Source organism: Panthera leo, chromosome C1, assembly GCF_018350215.1.
Source record: "Panthera leo isolate Ple1 chromosome C1, P.leo_Ple1_pat1.1, whole genome shotgun sequence".
NCBI lineage: Eukaryota > Metazoa > Chordata > Mammalia > Carnivora > Felidae > Panthera > Panthera leo.
This window is the reverse complement of record NC_056686.1, coordinates 162,308,367-162,334,691: the sequence shown is the minus strand read 5'-3', so window position 1 is coordinate 162,334,691 and position 26,325 is coordinate 162,308,367. Positions and strand designations below refer to the sequence as shown.

General features: G+C 40.9%; 1 protein-coding gene across 2 annotated transcripts in view; it reads left to right on the top strand.

Moving 5' to 3' along the window:
- The first annotated feature begins 2,388 nt into the window (after positions 1 to 2,388).
- CHN1 (chimerin 1) overlaps positions 2,389 to 26,325 on the top strand; it is a 202,580-nt gene continuing 178,643 nt past the window's right edge. The window contains exon 1 of one of the 2 annotated variants that reach the window (XM_042949182.1): positions 2,389 to 2,575. In XM_042949182.1, the coding sequence (XP_042805116.1) occupies positions 2,557 to 2,575 (19 nt within the window). In that variant the 5' untranslated portion in view covers positions 2,389 to 2,556. The remainder of the gene's footprint in view (positions 2,576 to 26,325) is intronic. The other variant, XM_042949183.1, reaches the window with a different exon arrangement.

The following is a 26,325-nucleotide window of genomic DNA, read 5'->3' as shown; positions in this document are numbered from 1 at the left end:
TGCCACTCTGCTTCTAATACTAAACAGATTTTTCTTTTTAAATTCAAACCATGTACCGTCTAAATTGGTGGGGGATGGAGAGTGGGGGAGGTGGTCAGGGAGAACACCAGATGCCTCATATTTTCCTATTAGTTCTGCCCCTAAAAGGTATATACACACTTGGGAAAATCTTTTGACCACTGGGCCCTCAAGTTGCCCTCTCTCTAAACTAGGGGAGTTGGGTATCTTTCTGTTTTAAATTCCATGCTTCTATGTGAGAAGTAAAACATTTTAGTTACAAAGTATAACTTTCTGAGATTACAAAGGGTATCTGGGGGTTAACCTAGAGTCCCGGAATAGGCCACAATCCCCCTGAAATTGTGTGAAACAATTTTGGTGAGTCTGTGTGCATACATAAGCATTTTCCAGGAAGAGGGATGTATTTTCATCAGAGCCTTAAAGGGAAATTAAGTCCCCCAGAAGGTTGAAGATCACTGGTTGAGGCAGCAAATGGTGTCTTTAGTTTCTGATTTATCTGATTGCAGAGCAGATCAGCAATCTTTACATGGTTATAAAATCTGTCCCACAAAGCCTTCTTGAGTAGCTCATTTATCTTCATGAGCAGCGTTTGTAATTTTTCATGAGCAGGAAGGCTGCTCAAAATCAAGTCCTTTTCATTAAAGATTTAAAATTGTGGGGATTTCAAGATTTATTTTGATATTCGTGGCTAGAGGAGAACGATTTTACTACCTCAGAAAATTTCAAGCATACAGCATCTTACACATTTGCCTCTTCATGTTGAATTATTTTACTATTTCTTTTTTCTTGAGTTAACTGACATGAAACAAAGGCTTGGCTCCTCCTCAACCGGCTTTTCTTTTTCTCCTGATGCTAGAATCTGCTGTGAAATGATGATGAATTAACTGTGGTTCTATTTGTAGTAGCAATTTTCATTTTTGTAACGCTTTGATCCTCAAGATACATTAAATAGAAGGTATTTATATAATGTTCTTAAAAGAATTAGTTGAGATTTGAGAGAAGCAGAAAATGACATTAGGGAATCTGAGGAACTGAAAGAGGAAAGATGCACGTAGCGAGAAATGAGAGCCAAAGAGAAAATCTACATGATTAGATACTGAAACAGTATCAGATCTGTAACAGAAACAAGGAAAGGAGAGGCATTTTTCTACACAGGGAACAAACATAGCAACTAGAGAACGCTGAATTTTTGAATACATTAAATGAAAACGGCACCAAAACACCACTACCGAGCTTTTCAAGAACATCTTCTGGCTGATAATCTCAAGGCGTTACACGGCTTTTTGTTAATTAAGGCAAAGACAGAGGCGAGCAGAGAACATCACAGAAAGATGTTGCCAGTGATTATCAGATAAATGCAAAAAGCTCAGGGGAACACTCTTTTGTGGTAAAGAAGAGGTGCCAATCGGTGACAAATGTTGATTTTTCCCGAGGCAATATCAAAGAGGTGTAAAGTAAAAGGAAGAAAATTAGGTTTAAGCATTGGCCTTGTAACATTATTTTAGGCAATTCCAGATGCTTTTTAAACGACCCCTGTTTCCTCAGTTACGACAACCTGAGCAGTTGCCCCAGTGGCTCTAAATCCAAGGGGAAAGGAAGGCAACAGCCAGGGTCTCCACTGGACTCCGGGCTCCCTTCCCGAATCCTATAGCTTCAGGTCACGGGCTCCAGACTCTCCGTTAACCCCGAGGGCGCCGGGCGGGAGATTTATCCTCAAACGAACCCGATCCCCGGATGACCCTGGCTGGGGACGTGTATTCAGGGAGCATCCTCCTGCCACTCTTCCTCTTTCGAGTAACAGCTCAGGGTTTCTCCCCTCCGCGCCTCCGCAAATCCCATTCACGAAAAATGCCTGGGATTTCGCCTAAAACGCCCCCGCCCCCGCCGGGCTCCGGGAGGCCGCCTCCCGCGCGACCCGGGGCGGCTCCTCCGGGCCCGGGCCAGGAGGGGCGCGCGCCCCCGGCCCCCGCGCGCGCCCGTTGCCATGGGAACGCAGCGGGTTCGGCCGCCCGAGGGGCAGACACGAGGAGGCGCAGGGGCAGATCCGGTGGGAGACGCTATCGCAAGATGGCGTCTGCGAGGCCGCGGGATGCGGAGTGAGCGCGCCCCGCCGGGGGCCCCGCGAGGCTGCTCGTCTCCCCGCCGCCGCCGCCGCCGCCGCCGCCGCCGCCACTGCGGCGCCGCCTCTCCGCCTGCCATTGCGCCGCGGCCGAGCCTCCCGCCTCGCAGGTATCGCCGTCCGCGCGCGCGCTCCGCGCAGTGCACAGATGGCAGCGACAAGTGCCGGCTCGCCTGGGGCTAGCGGGTCTGCCCCTGTGCGGGTGCGCCTGACAATAACGCGTAAATAACTTTTTCTTGCAGCGGCCCCCAGCGCCCCGGCCTGCAGCCTCCCCGCGCGCCCGCGCCCCACCACGCCCCTCCGACTCCCCGCTCCCTCCGAGGTGTGAGCGCTTCGGGCCGATGCGGTGATCTCCGGCCGGCCTGGGCGGAGCGCGTGGACTGGCGGGCGGCGGCGAGCACTTGGCGAGCGCCTTTACAATGGCCCTGACCCTGTTTGGTAAGTGCAGCCCTCGGACCGCGCCCCTGCAGGTGGGCCGCGCCCGGGGTGGGGGGGCGGGGGCCCGGGGCGCCCGGGGAGGGGATGCCGCGCGCGGAGTCGGGCGCGGGCCGGGGCGGCGGAGTTGGGGCGCCTGGGGCGCCGGGCTTGCTCCCTCGCGCCTCTCCCATTGTTTCCTCTCCAGGCAGGGCCGATGGGCGTGTGCTCCCCTGGCCAATTCTGGGCTGGGAGTCTCTGAGGTCCTGGGTGTTTTGTCAACGGAGGATTCTTTAAGATGCCAACTTGGGAGAGAAGTTAGCTGGTTGTTTCCAAACCTACGTTTATCAAGTCAGTAAATAAAGATCCTGCAAAGTTTATTTATTTTGAACAAGATGTCTGTGCATCCCAACCTCCCCGGAATTGCCAAATGCACGTATTGAGTCTTATTGGATTTGGGGGGTGATTTTTGGAGTCGGCATATTTCATTGGAAAGAAGAATAAGTGATGAACTGAATAGTTATTAAAATGGAAAATGTTTGTTCTAACAAATGCGGGAGCAGACAGAAGAAAGTTGGTTTCTGGAAGATAAGTGATCTCGGGAGAATAACTTTGAGTATTTTAGGAAAGATGTTATTTCTATGATGTAATTACTGCAACACTATTGTTTCAGTGGTTAAGATTTCAAGGTTTTTTGTTGTTTTTATTTTGTTTTTGATTTTTGTTTTTTACCCTGGAGTGTGTAATGACAATGGGCTGGGAAGAAGGGCTGAAAAGATACATTGTTTCCTATTACAGAAACAGTCTATGGTACACATGTACCTCCCTTTAAGAAAACTCAATATGTGAAAATGTAGATATTCAAAGTAGTATGATATGTACTGATATATATTACTATGAAGCTGATAGCTACAAGGATGGTCTTAGTAAGTTACTCATGATATCAAGTTTCCAGTTACGTTTTAATTGCGTCATTTGATCAAGCACATTGTAGGCATAATATACCACAAATGCTTTTTCCTGTAGATAGACTGAACTAATCTGCTGGAATCAGAAAGTTACATTTATTTAATCATCTTATTTTATAAATTAAATTAGATGCAGGGAGATTATTTTCCAAGGTCACATGGCCCTTTTTTGGGGCAAAACTGAGCCCAGAACACAGTTTGCCAGTCTACACTATGTTTACTTTGCCAAAATACCCACAGTACTAGAAATGACTTTTCTTATTTGGTGTTAGTTCTCTTTAGATGCTTTAAAAAATGTTTCTTCTTTTTCTGAAGGAAAAATCTCACTATTGTTTTCCAATACCTTGCGTCTAATCTGCATCGTTTAGAAGAAGCATTTTTTCTTAAGTATGGACTTTTTTTGTACAAAATTTAAAAATGGTGGAAGGCTTAAGTCATAATTGGTATTTTCTGTCGAAGAAGCATTTCTCTTACACTGTTGTAGCTAATACATAGCAGTAATATTTCCAGAAGTAAATATCCCCTTAAACTGTGTTTTGTTTTTTTTTTTTACTAAATTCATTTTCCTTCCTAAAGAGAGAGTCTGCATTTTCATGGTTTTCAAAGGTAAGGTTTACAAATCAACCACTTTTTGAATGCTTGACATTCTCAGTGAATAAAACTGATAAATTGGGGATAAGCACAGTGAGTGATAAGGTTCTTTTAAAAGGCTTCCTAAGTTATTAAATCTTTACTGAAGTAGAGATGAGGAAAAGAAGGGCACGGATTTGAGTTCTAGAAGCGGATAAACCATTCTCACCCCTCAGAATCAATAAAGTGTCTTTAAAATTTTAAAGTCAACTTGTGCAAAAATAGAACTTAATTTACAAAATCTAATTTGGTGACAGTTTTTAAGAATATTTTCCTGTTACAAAGCAAAGTACACCTGTGTGCGGAGGCTGTTTTCCTGTAATGATAGAGCGGTAGATGTTCTCAAAGGTTCATTGCACACCACTCCTCAGTCATCTCCTCTCTGTTAAAAATGTAGATTCCTTTGGCCACAGAGCCACAGAATCTGCATTTCTAGAAGGGGATTTTAAAAGGATTCCCCTGCGGGGCACCTGGGTGACTCAGTTGGTTGAGCATCCGACTTTGGCTCAGGTCATGATCTCATGGCTGGTGGGCTGGTGGGTTCGAGCCCTGCGTCGGGCTCTGTGCTGACATCTCAGAGCCTGGAGCCTGCTTTGGATTCTGTGTCTCCCTCTCTCTCTGCCCCTCCCCCGCTCATGCGCGCGCTCTCTCTCTCTCTCTCTCTCTCTCTCTCTCTTTCTCTGTCAAAAATAAATGTTAAAAAAAAAGGGATTCCCTTTTCTGCCGGTCTCAAGTTTGAGAGCTATTGTATTAAAGATAAATACGAGATTTTCTCAAATTTGCCCAATTCAAAATAGCCTTGGTATAAAGAGCAGTCCCCAACAGTTAGAAGAAATGCATTTTTATTAAAAAAAAATTTTTTTTTTTTAATTTTTAATGTTCATTTATTTTTGGGTGAGAGAGAGAGCGAGAGAGAGCATGAGAGGCGGAGAGGCAGAGAGAGAAGGAGACACAGAATCCAAAGCAGGCTCCAGGCTCCGAGCTGTCAGCACAGAGCCTGATGCAGGGCTCGAACCCACAGAGTGCAAGATCGTGACCTGAGCCGATGTCAGAGGCCCAACTGACTGAACCACCCAGGCGCCCCTAAAAAAATTTTTTTAATGTTTATTTATTTTTGAGAGAGAGAGAGAGAGAGTGCAAGCCAGGGAGGGGCAGAGAGAGAGGGAGACACAGAATCTGAAACTGGCTCCAGGCTTTGAGCTGTCAGCATGGAGCTGACACGCATCTCAAACCCACAAACCTCGAGATCATGACCTGAGCCAAAGCTGGACACTTAACCAATTGAGCCACCCAGGTGCCCCAAAATGGATTTTATTTCGGAAGTTACAGTTGACCCTTGAACAACAACATTAGGGGTGCTGATTCCCCACATAGTCCAAGATCCACGTGTTAACCTTTCATTCCCCCAAAATGCAACTACTAATAGTCTGTTGTTGAACAGAAGCCTTACTGATAACAGAAGCAGTTGATTAACATGTATTTTCTATGTTATGTGTATTATATACACTATACTCTTACAATAAAGTAAGCAAACGTTATTAAGAAAGTCACAAGGAAGAGAAAATACATTTATAAGTACGGTACTAGTTTTATTGAGAAAAATCCTTATATAAGTGAACCCATACAGTTCATATCTATTGTTCAAGAGTCACCTGTCCTACTTTTTAGCTAGTTTAGTCAGAAGTACCTCCTGTCCCTTTGTATTTACTCTTAATAACCAACTTATAGCAGAGGAGCAATGAGGTATTAAAGTTCTGTGAGACAATAGTGAGGAGAAGATAGGAACAAGAAACTGGACGAACGTAACTAGTCATCAAAGTCAGAGCTCAGTAGGTTTCTACGAAAGCCCTAACCACTGCCAGGATCCCATCTTGTGCATCTTGGGTGTGTTAGTTGGTAAGGTGAGTGTCTTATGTCAGCTTGGGCTCCTGGAGAGAAATGTCATAAACTGTGTGGCTTACACCCCAGACATTTATTTCCTGAAGTTTTAGAGGCTGGGAATTCTAAGACCAGCATGTCTGTAGGAAAGGTCTCTGGTCTTTTCTGCGGGCACTAAACTCCTCTGGAGAACTGCATCCTCGTGGCATCATCTAACGTAATAACTCCCCAGAGGCCTCGTTTCCACAAATACTGTCACCTCGGGGGTTACGGCTTCAACGTAGGAATTTATTGGAAGACACAGTTCAGTGCTTAGCAGCCAGCAATAGAGTCTAGTTTTTTTTTTCTGTTTTGCTTTATGTTTTACATTTCCATTCAGGTTTTTTTTTAATCATTGTAAAGAATATTCTTTTTATGGGACATTAGTTAGCTTCATTTTAAAAAATGAGAGCCACTAAAATGACCCAATACAGTTTTCCATTTATATACGTTTAGCATATAGTATGTTGTAGCAACTCAGAATACCTGTCAAATTAAGCTGAAGTGTAAAAACTGTCGTATCTCTTATAGTCACTATTAATCACCTTTGCTGTTTGAAAGGATATTTTTGTGCAAATTTCTGTTTTATCTGTGACAAAAGAACCAGACCCCAATCCTTCCTGATTTTGTGGCTCATTTGGGAGTTGAAAATGTGCATTTTTGGGAGTTCAGGAATTTGTTAGCATTTTTCTCCCCTTGTAGATGACTAGACCTCTCAATCATCAGCATCAATACAAATAAGTTTTAAATCCTCAAATCCTAAAAATAATCCAAATATAATTCATGCTTTGCTCACTCACCTTGCTCATTTGTCCAACATACCTCTATAGCACGTTCAAGAGACATGACCCTGTCTCATTAGAGCTTACGTTCCAGAACTGTAGTGTAAGCTCCGGACTACTTATCTCCAGTAGGATTCGTTAGAACTTCCCTGACTGGGAAGCACATGTTCTCCAATTATTGCTGGGCCAAGAGGAAATTCTCAGATCATCTAATTTAGGACTTTCTAGCTGGTCTACCTCACAGAACTCCCTGACTGGCCACACCAGTAAAACCCTATTTGACAGAGCTGGGTGAAAAAGCATCCTGCCAGGTTATCCTTTGGCGGGAATGTCTGTCATTTATAGCTAAACGGGGCTGTGGTTTACAGCTCAAATGCTAGGAACTCAGTGACAGTCCAGCTGGGCTGGCTAAACCCTGAATAACTCTCTTCCCTGTGTAGAATTAGCTTTGGCATTGCTCCCCTCCCCTTTCTTTTTTCTTTCTTCTTTCATTACCTGTCACTGTCATCACTGCCGTAGATCACTCCTAATACTTAGGATTTCACTGTAATTTCTGACCTTTCCACAGACTTTTATACTGTCATAGAAACCTTTTTATTATGCTGCCGGGCACACCTGCCTTTGGGCCTCTTTGTAGAGATCCTTTGAGCAGTTAAATGGTAATGGTGTATTCTTTGTGATGCGGTTAGGAAAATTTTGATTTTCTGTGACTGCCCTGACGTTAAAATTGGTTTTTAAAAAGACAAATCCACTCTGCATCTTCAGTATGATTTATTTGACCAAAAGCCAATTTTGTAGGCATCTCCACTTGAATACACTCTATGCTAAACATTTTTATTTTTCGGACATTGCTCATCAAAGAATATGAGAGGGAGTTACCTAAGCAGCAGTGGTGAGATCAGGTCATGATCTCATGGTCATGAGATCGAGACCCCTCTCGGGCTCCGTGCTGACCGTGGAGACTGCTTAAGATTCTCTTTCTCTCACTCTCTCACTCCCACTCTGATTCTCCTTCCTCTTCTCCCTCTCCCTCTGCCACTCTCCCTGCTCATGCTCACTCTCTCTCTCTAAAGAAAAATCACCATCCTTATTTAAATGCTTGTGCGTGTTCTCTTGCTGGTATCAAAAACTTAATATTTCACCTTTAAAATTTTTCTCTTGATGTGTGGTGACTTGGTATAATGCAAGAGAGATAAAAGAATTATAGTTGCTGTAACTCTGATAGTTACCATCTGTGTACAATGTGAAAGGATTGTTGGTGATGCTGTCTTTTGAGTGACATTTGTCCCTGCAAGTAACAGTCCTATAAGCAGCCTGATCTTTGAAGATAGAGTGATATGTATAATTGTAAAACTTTGACGTATTTGTCAAGAAGAGTTGCAGTTTCTTTTAGATCAGTATTTGTCCACTTTTTAAAAAAACATCACCCTTCACAAGAAGTTTTAGGCATTTTTTTCTTAATTGTTTTCTTCGTGAAACTTTAAAAGCAGAGGTACACGGTTTCTTTACACAGTGTATGTATATCTGCCTTACGCACAAAGAGTAAGGTTTTTGATCCCCCAAAGCTAATTTTTTCTCCCTTGAAAACAGAGGTTACCTTCAATGAGAATACATGTTTTAGACTAATCTAAAGCAATCATAAGAGAAATAGGCAGAAAAATACTGTTTGGTCATGCTTTGTGTGGCATATAATAATAGTTCTGAAGGGGGCGCCTGGGTGGCTCAGTTGGTTAAGCGTCCGACTTCGGCTCAGGTCATGATCTCACGATCTGTGAGTTCGAGCCCCGCGTCGGGCTCTGTGCTGACAGCTCAGAGCCTGGAGCCTCCTTCACATTCTGTGTCTCCCTCTCTCTCTGCCCCTCCCCTGTTCATACTCTATCTCTCTCTGTCTCAAAAATAAATAAACGTTAAAAAAATTAAAAAAATAATAGTTCTGAAGGAATGATGTTAGTAAAAGAAGTTACACATTTTTCATTGGATTGGGTTCACCCTAAGAATTAAGTAAACTTAATTTACTATCATCTTGAGAGCAGCCATAAAAAAGGTTTAGGGAAATCTTTATTAGGGAAACCCCAGGCTGGGTTTTGTGTAGCTTTTGTCCAAGTCCCTCTAGTAATAATATCCTTTGATAGAGATATTTGATGTTTTCTCAGTCTTATATAAAATATCAGTAACAGCACCTTTAAAAAACTTCATTTTTTGTCCACCATATATAAATGAAGTCACTGAACTTTCTTTGCAAACCCAACTCAAGACAGGTCCCTGAGCCTGGCCTTATGACCGAATTACCAGCCATAAATCATTCTTACATAGAAAATGATTCTTAAAAGCTTTGATTTTTATTTATTAATATAGTCTTACTATCCTTAAAAAAACAAAATAGGGAGAAATTAAGAAACAATGGTGTGACTGTGTTTTACACTGAAAAGTCATATAGAATTAAAAAAAAACCTGTCTAATAAAATAGAGTTATAAATATTCTTTCTTAATTTGGCTCCTTATTTCTAAAAACCATAATGAATGCTTTGTGAATATACTAAAAACCACTGCCTTGTGTATGTTAAAGGGTGAATTTTATGGTATGTGAATTCTATCTCAGTGAAGCTGTTATTAATTTAAAAATTACCTGGAGTAAGGAGGCCAGATTGAATAGAAGAAAGGTTTATTTAAACTAAAAAACAGAAATTACTATTTTTAAAATAATGGTTTTATATCCAGGAATGTTTTAGAAGTGTTCATGTTTTTAGACAGTTTTTTTTTTCTTTCATTCTCCAAGAATCAAAAAACAAAATCAAAAATTGATAGCTTAAAAATGCCCGTGCCTGTTTTGAATAGTTGTTTTAAATTTAGAAAAGTAAGCACTTCTTGGAAAGGATGCCAGCAGTTGGGGGATCTGTGGGAGAAGGGAAGGTCAGTCAGGCCCCTGTGTGGCTGGCTGCCCTGGCAGGGGGCCACCTCTTTGTGTTTCCTCTGGCCACACTAAAGGTTATCCTCTCCACTCTGATTTTTACCTTTGAATTTCTTTGGACCGTGTATATTTCATGGTGTAAAACAAGTAGAAGAGAAGATGTAGTCCAAGAAACATCTCCCTGCACGAATAGATTTTCATGACCACAAACATTTCAAAAACTGAGCAACCGTTCCTCTTCTTTAAACTGCTAATCACATCTAATTTCCCATTTGTGCCATTAGCACTTGTCTTCAGCCCTTACGGTATATTCTTTCTTTTAAATAGATCTATGTATGTATATATGTATTTACGTATGTACGTGAGTATGTATGTAGGCAGATTCCATGCCCGATGTGAGGCTTGAACTCACGACCCTGAGATTAAGAGTTGTATGTTCTACCGACTGAGCCAGCCAGGTGCCCCTCTATCTTCACCTTTTATATAGAACTTTGTTATCATTTTTTAGCTCCTTAATGCCGTGAAATGACTTCGTGAGAAGTGATTTCAGGATTTGAAGTAGCTTGTGCTAGGTAGGACAGACAGTGGGTAAGTGGTGTAGGCGTTCATTTAAGGGGTATGTAAATATCTGCCTGACTGAAATGTTTCCTCTGCAGTCCTTCCTTGATGAATGAATTTTACACCATTTGACTTCAGTTAAAGCATGGATTCTTAGCCTGTTAATTATGAGGAAGAACATGCTGGATATAGATACGTGTCTTCATATAGCATGAAAGAATGATTTTAATTTATGAACTAAAGATCTTAAAGTACTCAGGGCAAGCATTTTGACTGAGGGAGCTGTGCTGTCAGAGAAAAGAAAGTGGTGGCCTTTATGTAGAGGGTGAGGCATGACTAAGAAGGGGGGAGTGTAATAAACAGAACAGTGTAAAAGCCTAGGGCATTTGGGATTAGGGGCAAGAAAGGATAGGACCGTAGAGTGAGAGAAGGGAGTAGGAACAAGAGCTGTACTATTTCAGAATTTTTCTGAGGGTAGCTCTGAGGCTTGGGATGTGTTTTCTTATTTTGTGATTTGTTTACTCATCTGTTCAGTGAATTGAGGGCCTAAATGTGCCAGGTATGTATTCAGTTCCTAGTCTCAGGAAGCTTTGGCTCGCAGTGGAGGCGGACGGACAATAAAAAAATGGATGGTGTGCCCGGTGCCTAGTGCTGTGGAGAAGTACAGAGCCGAGTGAGGAGATGGGGCTGGCTGTCCAGCAACATGTCCGGGAAAGCCTCACGACCAAGGTGGATTTTGAGCAGAGATTCGAGGACCGCAAGGGGATGAGTCATGTGAAGTGGGGGCATCACCTCGTGAAACAGGCTTTGAGGCAGGGGTGTGCTCGCTTGACGATTTTGAGGAACAGAACGAAGGGCAATGTGGCTGGAGCGGAGTAAGCTAAGGGAAAGCAGTGGGAGATGAGACAGAGCTGTCCCTGGGGAGTGGAGGAGCGTTGGGCTCTCAGATTATGCAGGGCCTTACAAGCCGTGATAAAGATCAGGTTTTACTCTTGTGAGATGGGTACTTCCGTAGTGCGTGGAGTAGAGGAAAGTGCTCAGATTTGGGTGTAAAAGAGTTGTGGTTAATACAGTGTCAGCTGTACGTTCTGGTCTCATTTTCCTTATATATAAACAGGCGAGTAATTCCCTCCTTCCGTTTGTGCAGAAATAAATGAGATCGTGTGTGTGAGGTTCTTCACACGGTGGTGAAGATAGACAGTAGCTGATGTCAGTATCACTGTTATTGTTGATGTTAACAAAGATCCACAAGAGAAAGATCCACTTGAGAAAGTGGCTCTACAATATTTCCGTTTATGGGTGTTGCTAAATGTGCCATTTTGTACTTTGAGGATGCTCTGGTGGAGACCCAGTTCGGGGATATACGTTGAACAACCAGATGGACTTGTAATAGTGCTGGACGCTTGATACTTCCTATTGTACTCTGAAACTGTGAAAAGTACACTGACCAGTGCTGCTGCTTCGGGGAGTAATCCAGACTATAGTCAGATCTAGCCCCTGCCCTTTTAGCACTTAAAACATATCAGGGATTGTAAGCTCAATGTCTGCTATGTCATAGGTACTCAGTCCAGGTTTACTGAGTGAATAAATGAACGAATGAAGAATTCCTAGCGGGCCGTCACTCTCTATACTTATCCTGTGAGCAACCTTGAATCAGTTTAAACGTTTGCTTTCATTTATCTTTTTTTCTAACTTTATTATTTTGGGTTATTCTTGTGTTAGAGTCCAGAATTGGAAATTTAAACCTGTCTCTTAGAATTTGGTTAGTCTAGGGGCGCCTGGGTGGCTTTCGCTGGTCAAGTGTCTGACTTCAGCTCAGGTCATGATCTCACAGTTCATGAGTTCGAGACCCATATTGGGCTCTGCGCTGTCAGCTTGGATGCCTCTGTCTCCCCCTCTCTTTGCCCCTCCCTTGCTCATGTGCCTGCGCGCTCTCCCTCTCTCAAAAATAAGTAAACATTAAACAAATTAAAAGGATTTGGTTAGTCTAACAATTTACTTCCCTACTTCTGCAGTGGGTCCCCATCACCGTTAAGATTAAGCCCAAATTCCCTAGTTTGCATATTGGGCTGTTAGGATAGGACCCTGGCTTACCTGTCTGGTCTCATCTCTTACTGTCGCCTCTGTAAGAGGATGTGCTTCAGCCATCTTGAACTTCTTGAAGTTTCCAGAAAGGATTATACTCGGTGTGCCTTTGGCACAGTCATTTCCCAGGCCCTTCTTTGCACTCACATATCTCTACACATCTTGCAAAACTCAGTTTGAATAGGTTTCTCTTCTAAGTAGTCTGCTGCTGTGAGTTAGTTACACCTTTTCTGCATCCATTGTACCCTGTGCACATCTCTGTCCTACCACTTATTATGTGGTGACATAGTGGTTGGTAGACATATTCTCTTGTCTTTCCTTTTAGATGAAGTTCCATAATGGGAAAGTTGTAGCTTTCTTCTTTGTATCCTCAACAGCCGCCACAGTGTCTGATGCATCCCAGCTACTCAATAAATACTCGAATGAATGTTGGATATTACAGTAGGCTACTGTGTTTCTTAAATTTGGGAATTAAGTTCAGGGCCCAAATCAATATGATGCACACCCTCTCTTTATTTTTTTGTTCATTTGTTAATTTTTTTAATACAGTAAAGGTGCTATTATGTCATCTCTTGGTTCCATAGTCTAATATGGATTTCCCAACTGGAAGCTTACAAGGGCTTGAATAAAATGGAAATCTCCCTGGGAGCAGATTCTTTGAGGTTTAACTATAGTATTACTAACCATCAGCAGATGTTTCTAAATTATTTGGCATAATTAGATAACAGATTCCACTTCATTAAACTATTGTTCCTTTTCATTTCAGTGGTACAAAGGAATTGCACATAAATTAGCTTGGTTTGTTCACGTTTTACCCTCACGGAAGGGAACATAATCAAATTGAATAGGAATTCAGTATGAAAATGGCTAACTTAACCTTTTAGAGGTCTGAAAATAAAAACAATATAGTCTTTCTCCCATAATAGTAAATCTGTGTCCTACATGAGCTACAGATTTAAATGTGCTACAGATTTAAACATTCATATTTCTGAATGCATAAAAGAAAATTTCATTTGTTATTTATTAATACCTCTCATTGTTCCAGAAAGAAATGAGGTGATTTACAAATATATATATGTATGTATATATATAAAATGCGAGAGGACTGAAAATAATCAGCATGGGAATTTGTTTTTCTCCGTCTTGTCTCATTAGTTTCCTCCTCTCCCCTGGCTCATTCCCCTTACATTAGAGCCATGCTTTCCTGGTCAGGGTGAGAAAGCCTTTCCTCAGCTTTGGAACCCTGTTAGGTACCAGCCTGAGTTACTAGTGTTCCATTTCTTGGCAGAAGTTTATTGAAAGAGCATTCTGTATGTCCCACCTCCTCTTCTTGGGTGGCTGTTTACTCATTAACCCTGTCTACACCATCTCTTCCTAGACAGTGTTTGATTGTACTTAGGTGTTTGGGAATGTCATCCAGCCCTAGGGAAAAGGGCAAGACTGAAGAAAAAAAAATTCTGACACCTGTTTGGGGCGCCTGGGTGCAGTCGATTAAGGATCTGACTCTTGATTTCGTCTCAGGTCGTCATCTCACAGTTGTGAGATTGATCCCCATGTCGGGATCCATGCTGGGTGGTGGAGCCTGACAGAGATTCTGTCCCTCTCTCTCTGCCCTTCCTACCCCTCTCAAAAAAACCAAACAAATGAGGAAGACTTAATCAAGACTTTATGGTAGGAACACAGTAGGAAAGAGGGAATATGAGAACTTAACTCCGAATATGGGAACGAGAGAGGATTTATAGCCAAGGAGCAGGTTGCAGGGTATGTCAGGGGATGAAAAGTACTAAGAGGAGACAAGGTAGGGGGAACTCTTGCTAACCTGACCTAACAGGATTCTTGATGAGGGCAGGTCAGGGTGATCAGATATCAAGGGTGAGGGTGAGGAATTCGATCAGATGTCAAAGGTGGGAGGGTTCTTTCCAAACTGACATAGGAGAATTCATTCTCAAATGTTGTTGCAGGCCTAGTAAGACCTGGGGACAAGGCTGACGCTAGTCAAGAAGAGGGCCTGGCAGAGCCTGACTCAGGTTTGGTCAAGGGGAGCTTCCTGTCACGGCCACCACCTCATATTCGGCTTCTGTTGGGCCGGAAGTGCCTTATCACTTAGTAGCCAGTAATCAGTGGCTTCCCCTCAGTCCTCATATTTGATCGTTCTACACTCTTTGCTATTTTTGACTGCCTCTTTCTGGAATCTTCTTTCTCTTGTCTCTCAGGGCATTGTGTTCTCCCGCTACTCCTTCTCTTCCCTTTCACTGTTCTTCAGTCTCCTCTGTTTGCTGCCCAAAATGTCTGCTTTTCAAGACCAGGCCTCCCTTTCTCCCTTGGGAGTATGTCGGCTTCAATACTGCACACTCCGTGGGTGATTCCCGAGTCTCTGACACCAGCCCCGCCCTGGTCCCCCTTCTAAATCTCTGTCAGGATTTCCTTCGGACTCCAGACAGCACACGGTCCCAGCGCCAGATCCTTAACTTTCCTTCTTCAAGCAGCCTCCCTCCCCTTGCCTCTGCACCCAGTCAACTGCCAGCTCCTGCCAGTTCTTCCATATCTGTCCCCTGCTCTGTATTTCCTGCTCTTACTCTGCCCTTCTTTCCAGTACTTCATTCAGTCCATACCCCCGCCGCCTGCACCCGTTCAAAAGGAATCCCTTGTCTTCTGAATTCGTTATCATTTTATGTGCACATCTCCTGTGACATTGGCCAGTGTGTTCCTCTCACAGTAGTTATTTATCCTTATAATTTTCTAGGCTGATGGTGTCTGAAGGTAAGATTCATTCTCTTATTTTGTACTCACAGTGCTTAGCACAGTGCTTTGCTTGTCGTAGGTGCTCAAAAAATAATTAAGTGAATAAAATAGTTCTTAAACCATGATACTTCTGTAGTTTATTTTTTTAAAAGATTTTATTTGTAAGTAATCTCTACACTCAGTGTGGGGCTCCAGATTACAATCCAGAGATCAGGAGTTGCACGCTCCACTGACTGAGCAAGCTAGGAGCCCCAGTGCTTCTGTAGTTTAGCAATTTCCAGGGTAGAAACATAGAGCACTCATTAATTTTTCCTACAACTTTATAATGTGTTAATCAAGTTAGCAGGAGTAAACATATCTCATAATCTCTCATATTGTTTTTATTGTCTAATTATCTTGAGTCTTTAAAGGATGAAATATATATATTCCTGCAGTATTGTTGCATGTCAAGGGCAGACATACAATTTACTTAGAGATTGGTCTCTTTTGTTGGCTTAACTTTTTTGAAAAGTTTCTGGTGACACTTGTACCCCAATGTTTATAGCAGCACTCTCAACAATAGCCAAATTATGGAAAGAGCCTAAATGTCCATCAACTGATGAATGGATAAAGAAATTGTGGTTTATATACACAATGGAATACTATGTGGCAATGAGAAAGAATGAAATATGGCCTTTTGTAGCAACGTGGATGGAATTGGAGAGTGTGATGCTAAGTGAAATAAGCCATACAGAGAAAGACAGATACCATATGGTTTCACTCTTATGTGGATCCTGAGAAACTTAACAGAAACCCATGGGGGAGAGGAAGGAAAAAAGAGGTTAGAGTGGGAGAGAGCCAAAGCATAAGAGACCCTTAAAAACTGAGAACAAACTGAGGGTTGATGGGGGGTAGGAGGGGGGGGAGGGTGGGTGATGGGTATTGAGGAGGGCACCTTTTGGGATGAGCACTGGGTGTTGTATGGAAACCAATTTGACAATAAATTTCATATATTAAAAAAAATAAAATAAAATCACAAATATTTACCCATAAAATAAATAAATAAATAAATAAATAAATAAATAAATAAATAAAATTAAAAAAAAAAACGTTAAAAAAATGGAAAAAAAATAAATAATTCTTGAAAAGTTTCTGGTGAAATTCTGGTTGGCTTTATACTGCTTTATAGTGTGTAAAAAAAAAAAAAGCCTCGTCATCTTTCTTCCAACTTTGCAAAAGGACAAGGAACACTAAACAGGCTCTGCAAACACAGGGCTTGTGAATCCAGGTTCATTTTTTGGCCCTTTTAATGTTGCTGGGTGTCCAGTATTTAACTGGAGACAGAAACCATCTTCTGGACAGACAGCACTAAATGTAGGGGGAATGATGGGTACTTCTGGTTTGCTATCTGTTCTCTGTTCTTTTAGACCTTTTCAGGCTATTAGCAAGGAAGTGTGAAGGAATGCCTTTGCTTGTTTGAGCCTCCCTTTTAGACCTTGGTGGGTTAGCCAAGTTCACAGGACTTTTGTATATTAGTCTTCCATTAAAAAAATGACTCATTGGGGCGCCTGGTTGGCTCAGTTGGTTAAGTGCCCTACTCTTGGTTTCAGCTCTGGTCACGATCTCACAGTTTCATGGAGTCAAGCCCCCGTGTTGGGCTCTGAACTGACAGTGCGGAGCCTGCTTGGGATTCTCTTGTCTGCCTCTCTCTGCGCCCCTCCCCGACTCATGCTGTTTCTGTCTCTCTCAAAATAAATAATTTGAGAAATTAAAAAAAAATGGCTCATTACGTGTACGTGTCTTTAAAGTTGCTGAATAGAAGGCACAAAGCAGTGGACCAAAAAGCTCATGTTAGTGATTTTTTTTCAGAATGTGCTGACCCCCCCCCCCAAAAGATGAAATCATTGGTTTATGGGACATTTCACAGATTGCTAATAGTATTTTATTTAACTGTGAAAAAATTTTTGATGAGATTGCTTTCTATATCTACTACTATAAGTTGTTTTGGGTGATAGTGCCTGTTTAAGTCTTCGGATGGCATTTGTTGATATTCTCAGGTTTGAATGTTTTAAAGATGTTCATTATATATGTGTGCAAAATATATAGTTACACATAAGAGGCACAAAAGCACAATTCATGTTTTTTTTTAATCCATCATAATATTTAGAAGTTGACTGAACACTTTCAGTTATTTTCCTTGAATGAGAAAGGATTTTCAACTTGTCTGTTCACTCTCTTAGTTGAAATTAAAAAGATAAGTTATTTTAAAATAAGAAAAAAGGAACAAGAAGGATTAATACAGTAATTAAAAAAAGGAAACAGACATTACTATACAGAAGGGAGACTTGCAGAATACTTAAGAGGCCTGTCATCCTGAATTTTTCAGACAGATGGCTCTGCAGTTTTCTGGAGAGACGGGAGCCTCTTTGTCGTGCTGCCCCCTCCCTTGCTGTTCTTGGTGTCTCCAGACAGAGGAGCTCTTGCTCTCTTTTAGTGTCCCTCAATCCGCCTCCCACCCCCACTCCTCCTCCTCCTCCTCCTCCTCCTTCTCCTCCTTCGTCTTCTCCTCTCTCTCTCTCTCTCTCTCTCTCACTTTCTCTCTCTCAGGTACTGGAGGGAGGGAGCAGTGACTGCACACGGGTCTCAGGATGTAACTCCTTTGGGGTGAGACCTCATTCAGCTCAAGGTGCCTTCTGATTTCACTCTCCTAATCAAAACTTTTTCCTTTTATCTTGTTTTTGAAGTATAGTAATTGCCCTTAGGAAAACAGAGGCATTTGAAAATTTAGAAACAATTTTTGGAAATGATTTTCACTTAATCAAAAGCTGATGGAAAAAATAATTAGCAACATTAGCAAAATGATGTGTTCTGGGCTAATTTTATTAAAACAGATGTGGGAGGCTATAGAAATTAAGATGCTATCAAATCTTAAATCAGCCTAGCCTCTACTGAAGTGATGTTCTCCCCTCTTTCCCCTAAGTAATTGGACTTCTTTCCCCTCCCACAAAGAAAATGTCAAACCATAACACAAATCTCCACAGTCCTTCACACCAGCAGTAGGCTTGGGTTTCCCTTTGTGAAGCAGAAAGCTCTCTCAAACTTTTGCATCTCGGAACCGAACGTAGTTTAAAACAGATGAATATTCTGTAAACCTCCAGGCATTGCTGCTTCAGGAGCCATTAGCAGGACTGAGACGAAGCCCCTTCCGCGTAGAAAATTGGGGAAGAACCCTCAAGCAGACATAGCCCGAGCTTGAATGTCATTACGCACTCCCCCACCAAAAAGTGCCAGGAAAAAGAACCCTGAAGGAAAAGTTAAGTTAGAAAGACAAAAATGTAAGCCAGGGCCCACAGCTCAGATGCCTTTAGTGGGCAGATGGGTAACAGACAATAGGGAATGCTGAGGAAGTTCCTGATTTTAAATGTTGGTGTTTAATTTGGGCCTTTATTTTTTTTTTTTTTTTTTTTTTTTTTTTAATTTTTTTTTTTTTAACGTTTTTTATTTATTTTTGGGACAGAGAGAGACAGAGCATGAACGGGGGAGGGGCAGAGAGAGAGGGAGACACAGAATCGGAAACAGGCTCCAGGCTCCGAGCCATCAGCCCAGAGCCCGATGCGGGGCTCGAACTCACAGACCGCGAGATCGTGACCTGGCTGAAGTCGGACGCTCAACCGACTGCGCCACCCAGGCGCCCCAAATTTGGGCCTTTAGAAAAAGCACTGTGTGGGGCAAAGAACACATATCCTTGGGCTGGTGGCAAGGCAACTCCAGGCCACTTGTAAATTTAGAATATTAATTAATGTCTTCCTTAATATGTAAACTGAGAGAATCACACTATTTCTAAAGTCTAAAGAGAATCATATAAACGTGACTTTGGGGGCATTTTCTTTCCTATTCTTTCATTTTTTTGTTTCTGTGTTTTTTCATCTTCATATACTGTGTACCTTAACTCCTAACACAATTTGTAAACTTACTTACAGGACATAAGACACAAATACACACGCACACGTGCATGCACGCACACACACACACACAGTGGATTTATTAGTTCCACTAAATTTTAGAATTCTTGATAACTTTCTCGATTTAGTTTTTATAAACAACAAAAGGCTTCTATTTTGTGAGGCACTGTTGTATGACTTTGCCACACTACAAAATTATAAGACTCAGAAGTTCTCCACTGCCTAGATGCTTTTTTAATTCCTTTGGTATGCAGATTCTCAAGCTTCATTATTGTGTAACATATCTCTCTCTCCAGCCTTAACTCCTGAGGATGTTGTAAAGATAAAATGTGATGGTTTGGCTATAAATATATCATCATCAAGTGCTTTAGAAAGAAGATCTTATCCCAAATCTACAAATGCCACTTTATTATAGTTGTTGGTATTTGGACCCTGGAAAATTAACCATTATGGAATACTTTGATTTAAATTCAAGGAACATTTTGAATGTTAAAAATATTGTATTGAATAATTACAATAATTTGCTTCTAGAACTGTACTGATGATTAGAGTGAAAATATTTCCTAAGAAGCCCACAAGATGGCGCTTCCCAACCTGCTTCCTCAGTTTTTCCTTAGCATAAGGAAGGAAATTCAGCAACAAAATAAGAAGGAACATGTAAATAATTTATTCTCAAAGTTTAGGTTTCCAGAAGGCTTGACTCCTTAAAATTGATGAGTTTCAATTGAACATTTTGAAAAGTGTTCATTTCTATTACAGGAATTAAGAGTATTTGTTGAAGATTTTAAGGTTATTTTGAAAATGCTAGCGTCTGAGTAATACAAAGAGCTGCCTCCATTCCATTTGCCTTTAAACACTTATTTTAAAGAATATATATGACTTATGAGAGGTAGTTTACATGCATGGTTCCTAAACATTTAAAATATTGGCATTTATGAGGACCTGGCCATTAGTAATTGTTCTAAAATAATTGTTCTGTTGTCAGTTTAAAATCAGGAAGCTACACTTGGAATATAATTTCTAATTTCTAATTAAGAATGAAATTTAATAAGTGGAACAGTAATGAAGGGTAACAGGAATCCATCCTAACACGGTTTGCATTAGGCTCCTTTTTACCCCTGTATATTTAGCATTTAATTAGCACTGTTTTACATGTTTACTGGTCACATTAACATCGTTGTCAGGGAAGGGAATTATACTGAAGTTGTGTTGAGGTTGCTAAGGGAAGTTTTATTTATTTTTGCCGAAGGAAGTTTTATATTTTTTTAATTGTTTCCTGAAATCCTGATCATAGTTTCAACGAAAAGAGCTATATTCATAAAAGACTAAGACAGGAAAGTATATCCAGTAGAATTTAGAGCAAGTTAGGTTTAGGTCTGTAGCATTCCATTGGTCTGATTTTTCTCAGCCTCATCAGACAAGTGGTCAAGCAATAGAATCAAAGGCATATTATGGAATAAGAACAATAAAAGGAACTTTCTGTTGAAAAGGAAGTCAGACTTGAAAAATTAAATTAAGGCTTAAACCAAATACTCTAGATGGTTGTGAAAGTAGTCATTTCTTTCACCATTCTTGTGAGGGTTTGGGAAGAAGGAATCTATTATATGTGAAGAAAGAATCACTAAAGGGTTCTTTTTTAAAACAATTATTGTATGTGCTGGCTGCTAAGCTTGCATAATAAATATGTTCTGTGGGTAGGCTGCACAGTGAACCCATTCCTTTGTTAGCTTGCCCTTTTCTGTATCAAGGGTTTAGTGTCGAGTTTCATGTTGCCATCATTTACATCATACTGTTTTGCGCAAGATGTGCTTTGCATGGGCTTATAAAACACAGTCTCTTTAAAGTCAATAATTTTCGCTGAATTTATGTAAACATTGAATTTAAGCTAACTTAGTTTCTGAGCTAAGGAACTTCTTGAGAAACATCGGTCAGAGAAATGGAATAGGGGAGCAGATGGAGCGGATGTACACATAGCACACAGTGCTGATTCATCCACTGGCATCTTTGAATACTGAGATCCTAAGATTTTATTTTTAAAGTGCTTTGATTTTCCATTGATAAAATGAAGATTGCACTTTCAAATGTGCCTGTTTCCAGTGTTAAAAACACAAAATTCAACTGAGTAAATCTGAAGATCTAATTGGCTTTATTCAAAGATTCATGAATCAGGCAGCATACCATTTAGCAAATACAAAGGCTCCAGAGGGCTGCAGAAGAGGAAAGGTTTTTAAAGGCAGAAAGGGGTAGGGCCAGGAAGTCACAGATGGGTTAAAAAAAGGATTATTTCCGGCAGGGTCACCTTTTTGGGAGGCGGGGCTGGGGACATAGGGGCTATCAGATGGTTTATCTAACCAGTGCTGACTAGGAAAATTCCAGACTGATGGGTTAAGTTTTCATTCTTGGGGAAGGTTGAAATGGCAGTTAGTTTAGGTGTTAAGTCTGGGTTTGGTCACGTAGACTTAGCACATGTGACTCCATTTTAGGCCTGTTGGTTTTTTTAAACAACAGTTACTTTGTTTTTCTAGAATTAAATTCTAAAATATTTCTGAAAATGGAAAAAAAAAAGGACTAGAATTCTTTCCTTCTGTCTTTAGGTTCATAGTACACATTTGAAAACAAGGGAAAATTAAATAGCTTAAACAGAAATGTGTTCGTGTTCTTTTTCATCCCATGTTTTGAAATTGTAGGTATGTATGTAATAGTCAAGGCAAGGATTTGCCTTTAAAGTTAGTTGACTGATTGACTTGTTTTTTCTGAATGCGGGAGTTTGGAAGCTTGATTCTAGGCTTAGATACATTTTTCTTATTTCTTCTTCTATTCTGTAACTGTGGAATGCTAAATTTACGTGTGGAGCCTCCCTGAGATTTTTTGGCCTGTGACGAGCACTATTCGAGGTAATTACGGCACCCTCCTCAGACTCGGTCAGTAGAACTACTGATGTTTATACTAAGAACAATGGAACTGTAAGGAACCATATTTATTTATTCCTCAAGGATTTTTTTTTCTTCATTTTTAAAGTGTATGTTACATGATACATTTTTAAAGTGTATGATACATTAAAAATACATGATACATGAGCATATTTAAATAAGATGCACAAATAAGTAAACAAGTAAAATACAGAAGTCAGAAGCTTGATGCTTTATTACAAAATGAACACACCTATGTAACTTGTACTCTGGTCAAGAAATGAACGTTACCAGCCTCATAGACAGACCCCCTTGGAATTCCTTCCCGGCTATCCCAGCATGTCTCCCCAAAGTTTGTCACCATCCTAACATCTAATAGTAGAGACTAGCTTTGCCCATTTCTTTAGACAGCTTTTTTTTCTCTTTTTGGTGATGTTGAAATGCTTTTTTTTATACTGGAGTCTTTAGTGGAATGCAGTTCAACCAAGTAAAATACTTGTGAATATCATGGGAGGGGATATGTACATGTAAGAGAACATTGTGTTTTAAAATTTTTTAATGACAAATGAACATAGAATTTCTTGGTATATAACTATTTTAAACTACTGAAAGAGATTGGTACCAGGTGAAGGGATGTGCTGTTGCCTATGGGAAAAGTAACTTATAGCAAGCAACATACCCTTACATTTGTTTTCACACTTGCCACCAGAGGTAGAGGAGAATGAATGCATGGAGTTAGCGATTGCTGAGGGACATTTCTGTGTCATAAAGTGATGTAACTATAAGCATGATATTTCTTTGAACTAAATGTTATCTTAAAAGTTGGGAGAATTGGGGGGCACCTGGGTGGCTCAGTCCGTTAAGCTTCCAGCTCTTGATCTTGGCTCAGCTCATGATCTCACGGTTCATGGGATGGAGCCCTGTATCAGATTCTGCGCTGACAGCATGGAACCTGCTTGAGATTCTTTCTTCCTCTCTCTCTGCTCCTCTCCTGATTGTAAGGGTGCGTGTGCATTCTCTCTCTCTCGAAATAAACATTTAAAAACATTAGGGAATTTTGATATTTTCCATAATTGTCTATTTTTAATATAATGTTCTTCCCTGTTGGAAAAAAAGTATTTACTGTTGCTTTCCTTAGTTAATGGACAAAATGCTGATGAATTGTCACTTTTGGAAAACTGCATTGAATTAGAGTGTTCAGATTCATATACATCTGTTCAAATGGGATGAATTGTTATTGTTTTGTGAGATGTGTTCAGGCGGCCATCAGGAAGGATGCTGAGTACCTTGGGTAGTGTTTTTGTGCTTCAGTTAAGAGTTTTAATACTTGCGTTATCTGCTGAGAAGGTAAACTGCTTTGTTGTATGGAAAACTGAAAGTCACTTATTCGTAAGTTAACATTCTTTATTGTCTCAAAAATATTTGTTAAAGGAATACTCAGTGACTAAAGATGATGGTTCTGTGAATGATAAAGTGGTTTCTGGGGTGCTCAATGGCCCTGCTGCTCACTACCTTTCCACAATTTAGCCTGTCTTCTTTTTAGCCCAATTTCTGGATATATGCCCATGAATTTTTTAGTAGGTCTCAAAATTCGTGCTCTGTCATCAAGCACTTCACAAAATGACATATCCGTGTAGATATTATTATAAGAAGATGAACAAATACCGGATTATTAAAATTCTTATCCAACGTGAAGTTGAAGAACCAGGTTAGCTTCTTCAACCAGCTGCTTAAATAGATCTTTGAGCACATTGAAGGATGTCATTTGATGATGGCACCTTGCTCTAATTTGGTTTCCTCCTTTTGCCAAATGTGGATTCAACTATACGCAAAGCACAGAGTTTGGCCAAATTTTACGTTTCACAATGATTCTTAAACTGACTTTTATGGCAGTTTTTAGTGGTTTAGTTGGAAAATATCTTTGAGGTTTTTCCTGCCAAATTTACGTGATTATAAACTCATTACAAGAGTGATATTTTTAAAAACATTTTTAATGTTTTATTGATTAAAAAAAATTTTTTTTAATGTTTAGTTTTGAGAGACAGGCAGCGAACGGGGGAGGGGTGGGGAGAGAGGGAGAAACAGAATCCAAAGCAGGCTCCAGGCTCTGAGCTGTCAGCACAGAGCCTGATGCAGGGCTCAAACTCACAAACCATGAGATCATGACCTGAGCCGAAGTTGAACGCTTAACCAACTGAGCCACCCAGGTGCTCCAAGAGTGATAGTTTCATTTGCAGGTATTTCTTATCCAGATATTCCTCCACTTAAATAGGATTTTGTTCCCAATAAACCCATTGTAAGTTGAAAATGCATTTAATTCACCTACCCTACTTAACGTCATAGCTTTGCCTCACCTACTTTAAAAGTGCTCGGAACACTTACATTAGCTTACAGTTGGGTGGAAATCTTTAACACACAACCTATTTTGTAAGAAAGCACTGAGTATCTCATGTACGTTACTGAGTACTGTACTGAAAGTGGAAAACAGAATGGCCGGAAGCTTATCGGTTGTTTGCCTTTGGTGCTCGCTGGCCGACTGGGAGCTGCGGCTGCCACTGCCCAGCATCACGAGAGAGGATCCTCCTGTACATGGCTGGCCCAGGAAAGATCCAAATTCAAAACTCAAAGTATGGTTCTACTGAATGCATGTTGCTTTCCCACCATCGTAAAGTTGAAAAATTGTAAGATGAACCATCTTAAGGAGGGTGTGCATATAGCAAATATAAGTAAATTATTCAGGTTCATTTGTTCACAACAATTTGTCCATTTTAAAGTCATTTTTTTAAGTACATCTTATGCCTTTTGAGATGATGACTACAAATTATGACTGATTCATTAGTTGTGGTGATGAAAAACATAGCATCCTAATCACCATTAGAAAACCAGGTGTAGGGGCTCCTGGGTGACTCAGTCCATTAAGCATTTGACTTCAGTTCAGGTCATGATCTCACAGTTTGTGAGTTTGATCCCTGCGTCCAGCTCTGTGTGGACAGCTCAGAGCCTGGAGCCTGCTTTGGATTCTGTGTCTCTGTCTCTCTCTCTGCCCCTCCCCTGCTCGAGCTCGCTCTCTCTCTCTTTCTCTCTCTCTCTCTCTCTTGCTCTCTCTCTCTCTCTCAAAAACAAGCACTAAAAAAAAAAAAAGAAAACCAGCTATTTTCTGAATTTCTTTCTCTCTTTTTTAAAAATGTTTATTTATTTATTAAAAAAAAATTTTTTTTAACGTTTATTTACTTTTGAGACAGAGAGAGACAGAGAATGAATGGGGGAGGGTCAGAGAGAGAGAGGGGACACAGAATCTGAAGCAGGTTCCAGGCTGTCAGCACAGAGCCCCACGCGGGGCTCGAACTCATGGACCGTGAGATCATGACCTGAGCCGAAGTCGCACGCTCAACCGAGCTCACCCAGGAGCCCCAAAAATGTTTATTTATTTTTGAGAAAGACAGAGCGTGAGCCGAGGAGGGGCAGAGACAGAGAGAGGGAGACATAGAATCCGAAGCAGGCTCCAGGCTTTGAGCTGTCGGCACAGAGCCCAATGTGGGTCTTGAACTCACGAACTGTGAGATCATGACCTGAGCTGAAGTTGGATGCTTAACTGACTGAGCCACCCAGGCGTCCCTGAATTTTTTTTTTTTTTTTGGTAATCATTTGTACTTCCACATGTGCTGTAAGCTTAATCTTGCACCCTTTTCCTTTTTAACCATGCTCTTGTTTGAAAACTGTTTTAAAATCATAATACTGTAAATTTTCACATGCAAAAACAGGACATCAGCTATTTTTATATCACAGGAACTCACAGTGTCAGAGAAGGAGTGTTTATAAACCTGACGAAATGTAGTTGCAGCAGGAAATTGAACTGATGTGTGGGACTTTGTGAGGGTTTTTGTTTCAAGTAAACAAGCAAACAAACAAAACATGGGTTCCTAGGGGAAAACTTTTTTTTTCCCCCTTCTAAATCTTGCTGTTGGGTCCTTCTACTTTCTTGGTGAACTGAAGATAGCAGAGGTGATGTCGGTTAGTGTTACTAGCCTGTCTTTTTCCCAGAGCATTAGCTTTTATTGTTCACTTAGACTTGACAGCAAGAATAATACCCTAATAACATAAAAGTGCCAACGGTTCCAGTTATGTTTTTTGTTAGGAAGCATTTCTATTCTTAGGGCTTTTGTAACCTCCCCTTGCCCTAAGGAAGAGCAAGAGTCAGCTGGGAATACAAAAATTTAAGAATTATAAATCTTAGTGTCAAATTGCTTTAGAAAGATGTGCCATGTTAATCCTACGTACGGTCCAAATACTGCCTCGTACCCTCGGGTTACGGGTGGCCAGAACCTGCCTATCTG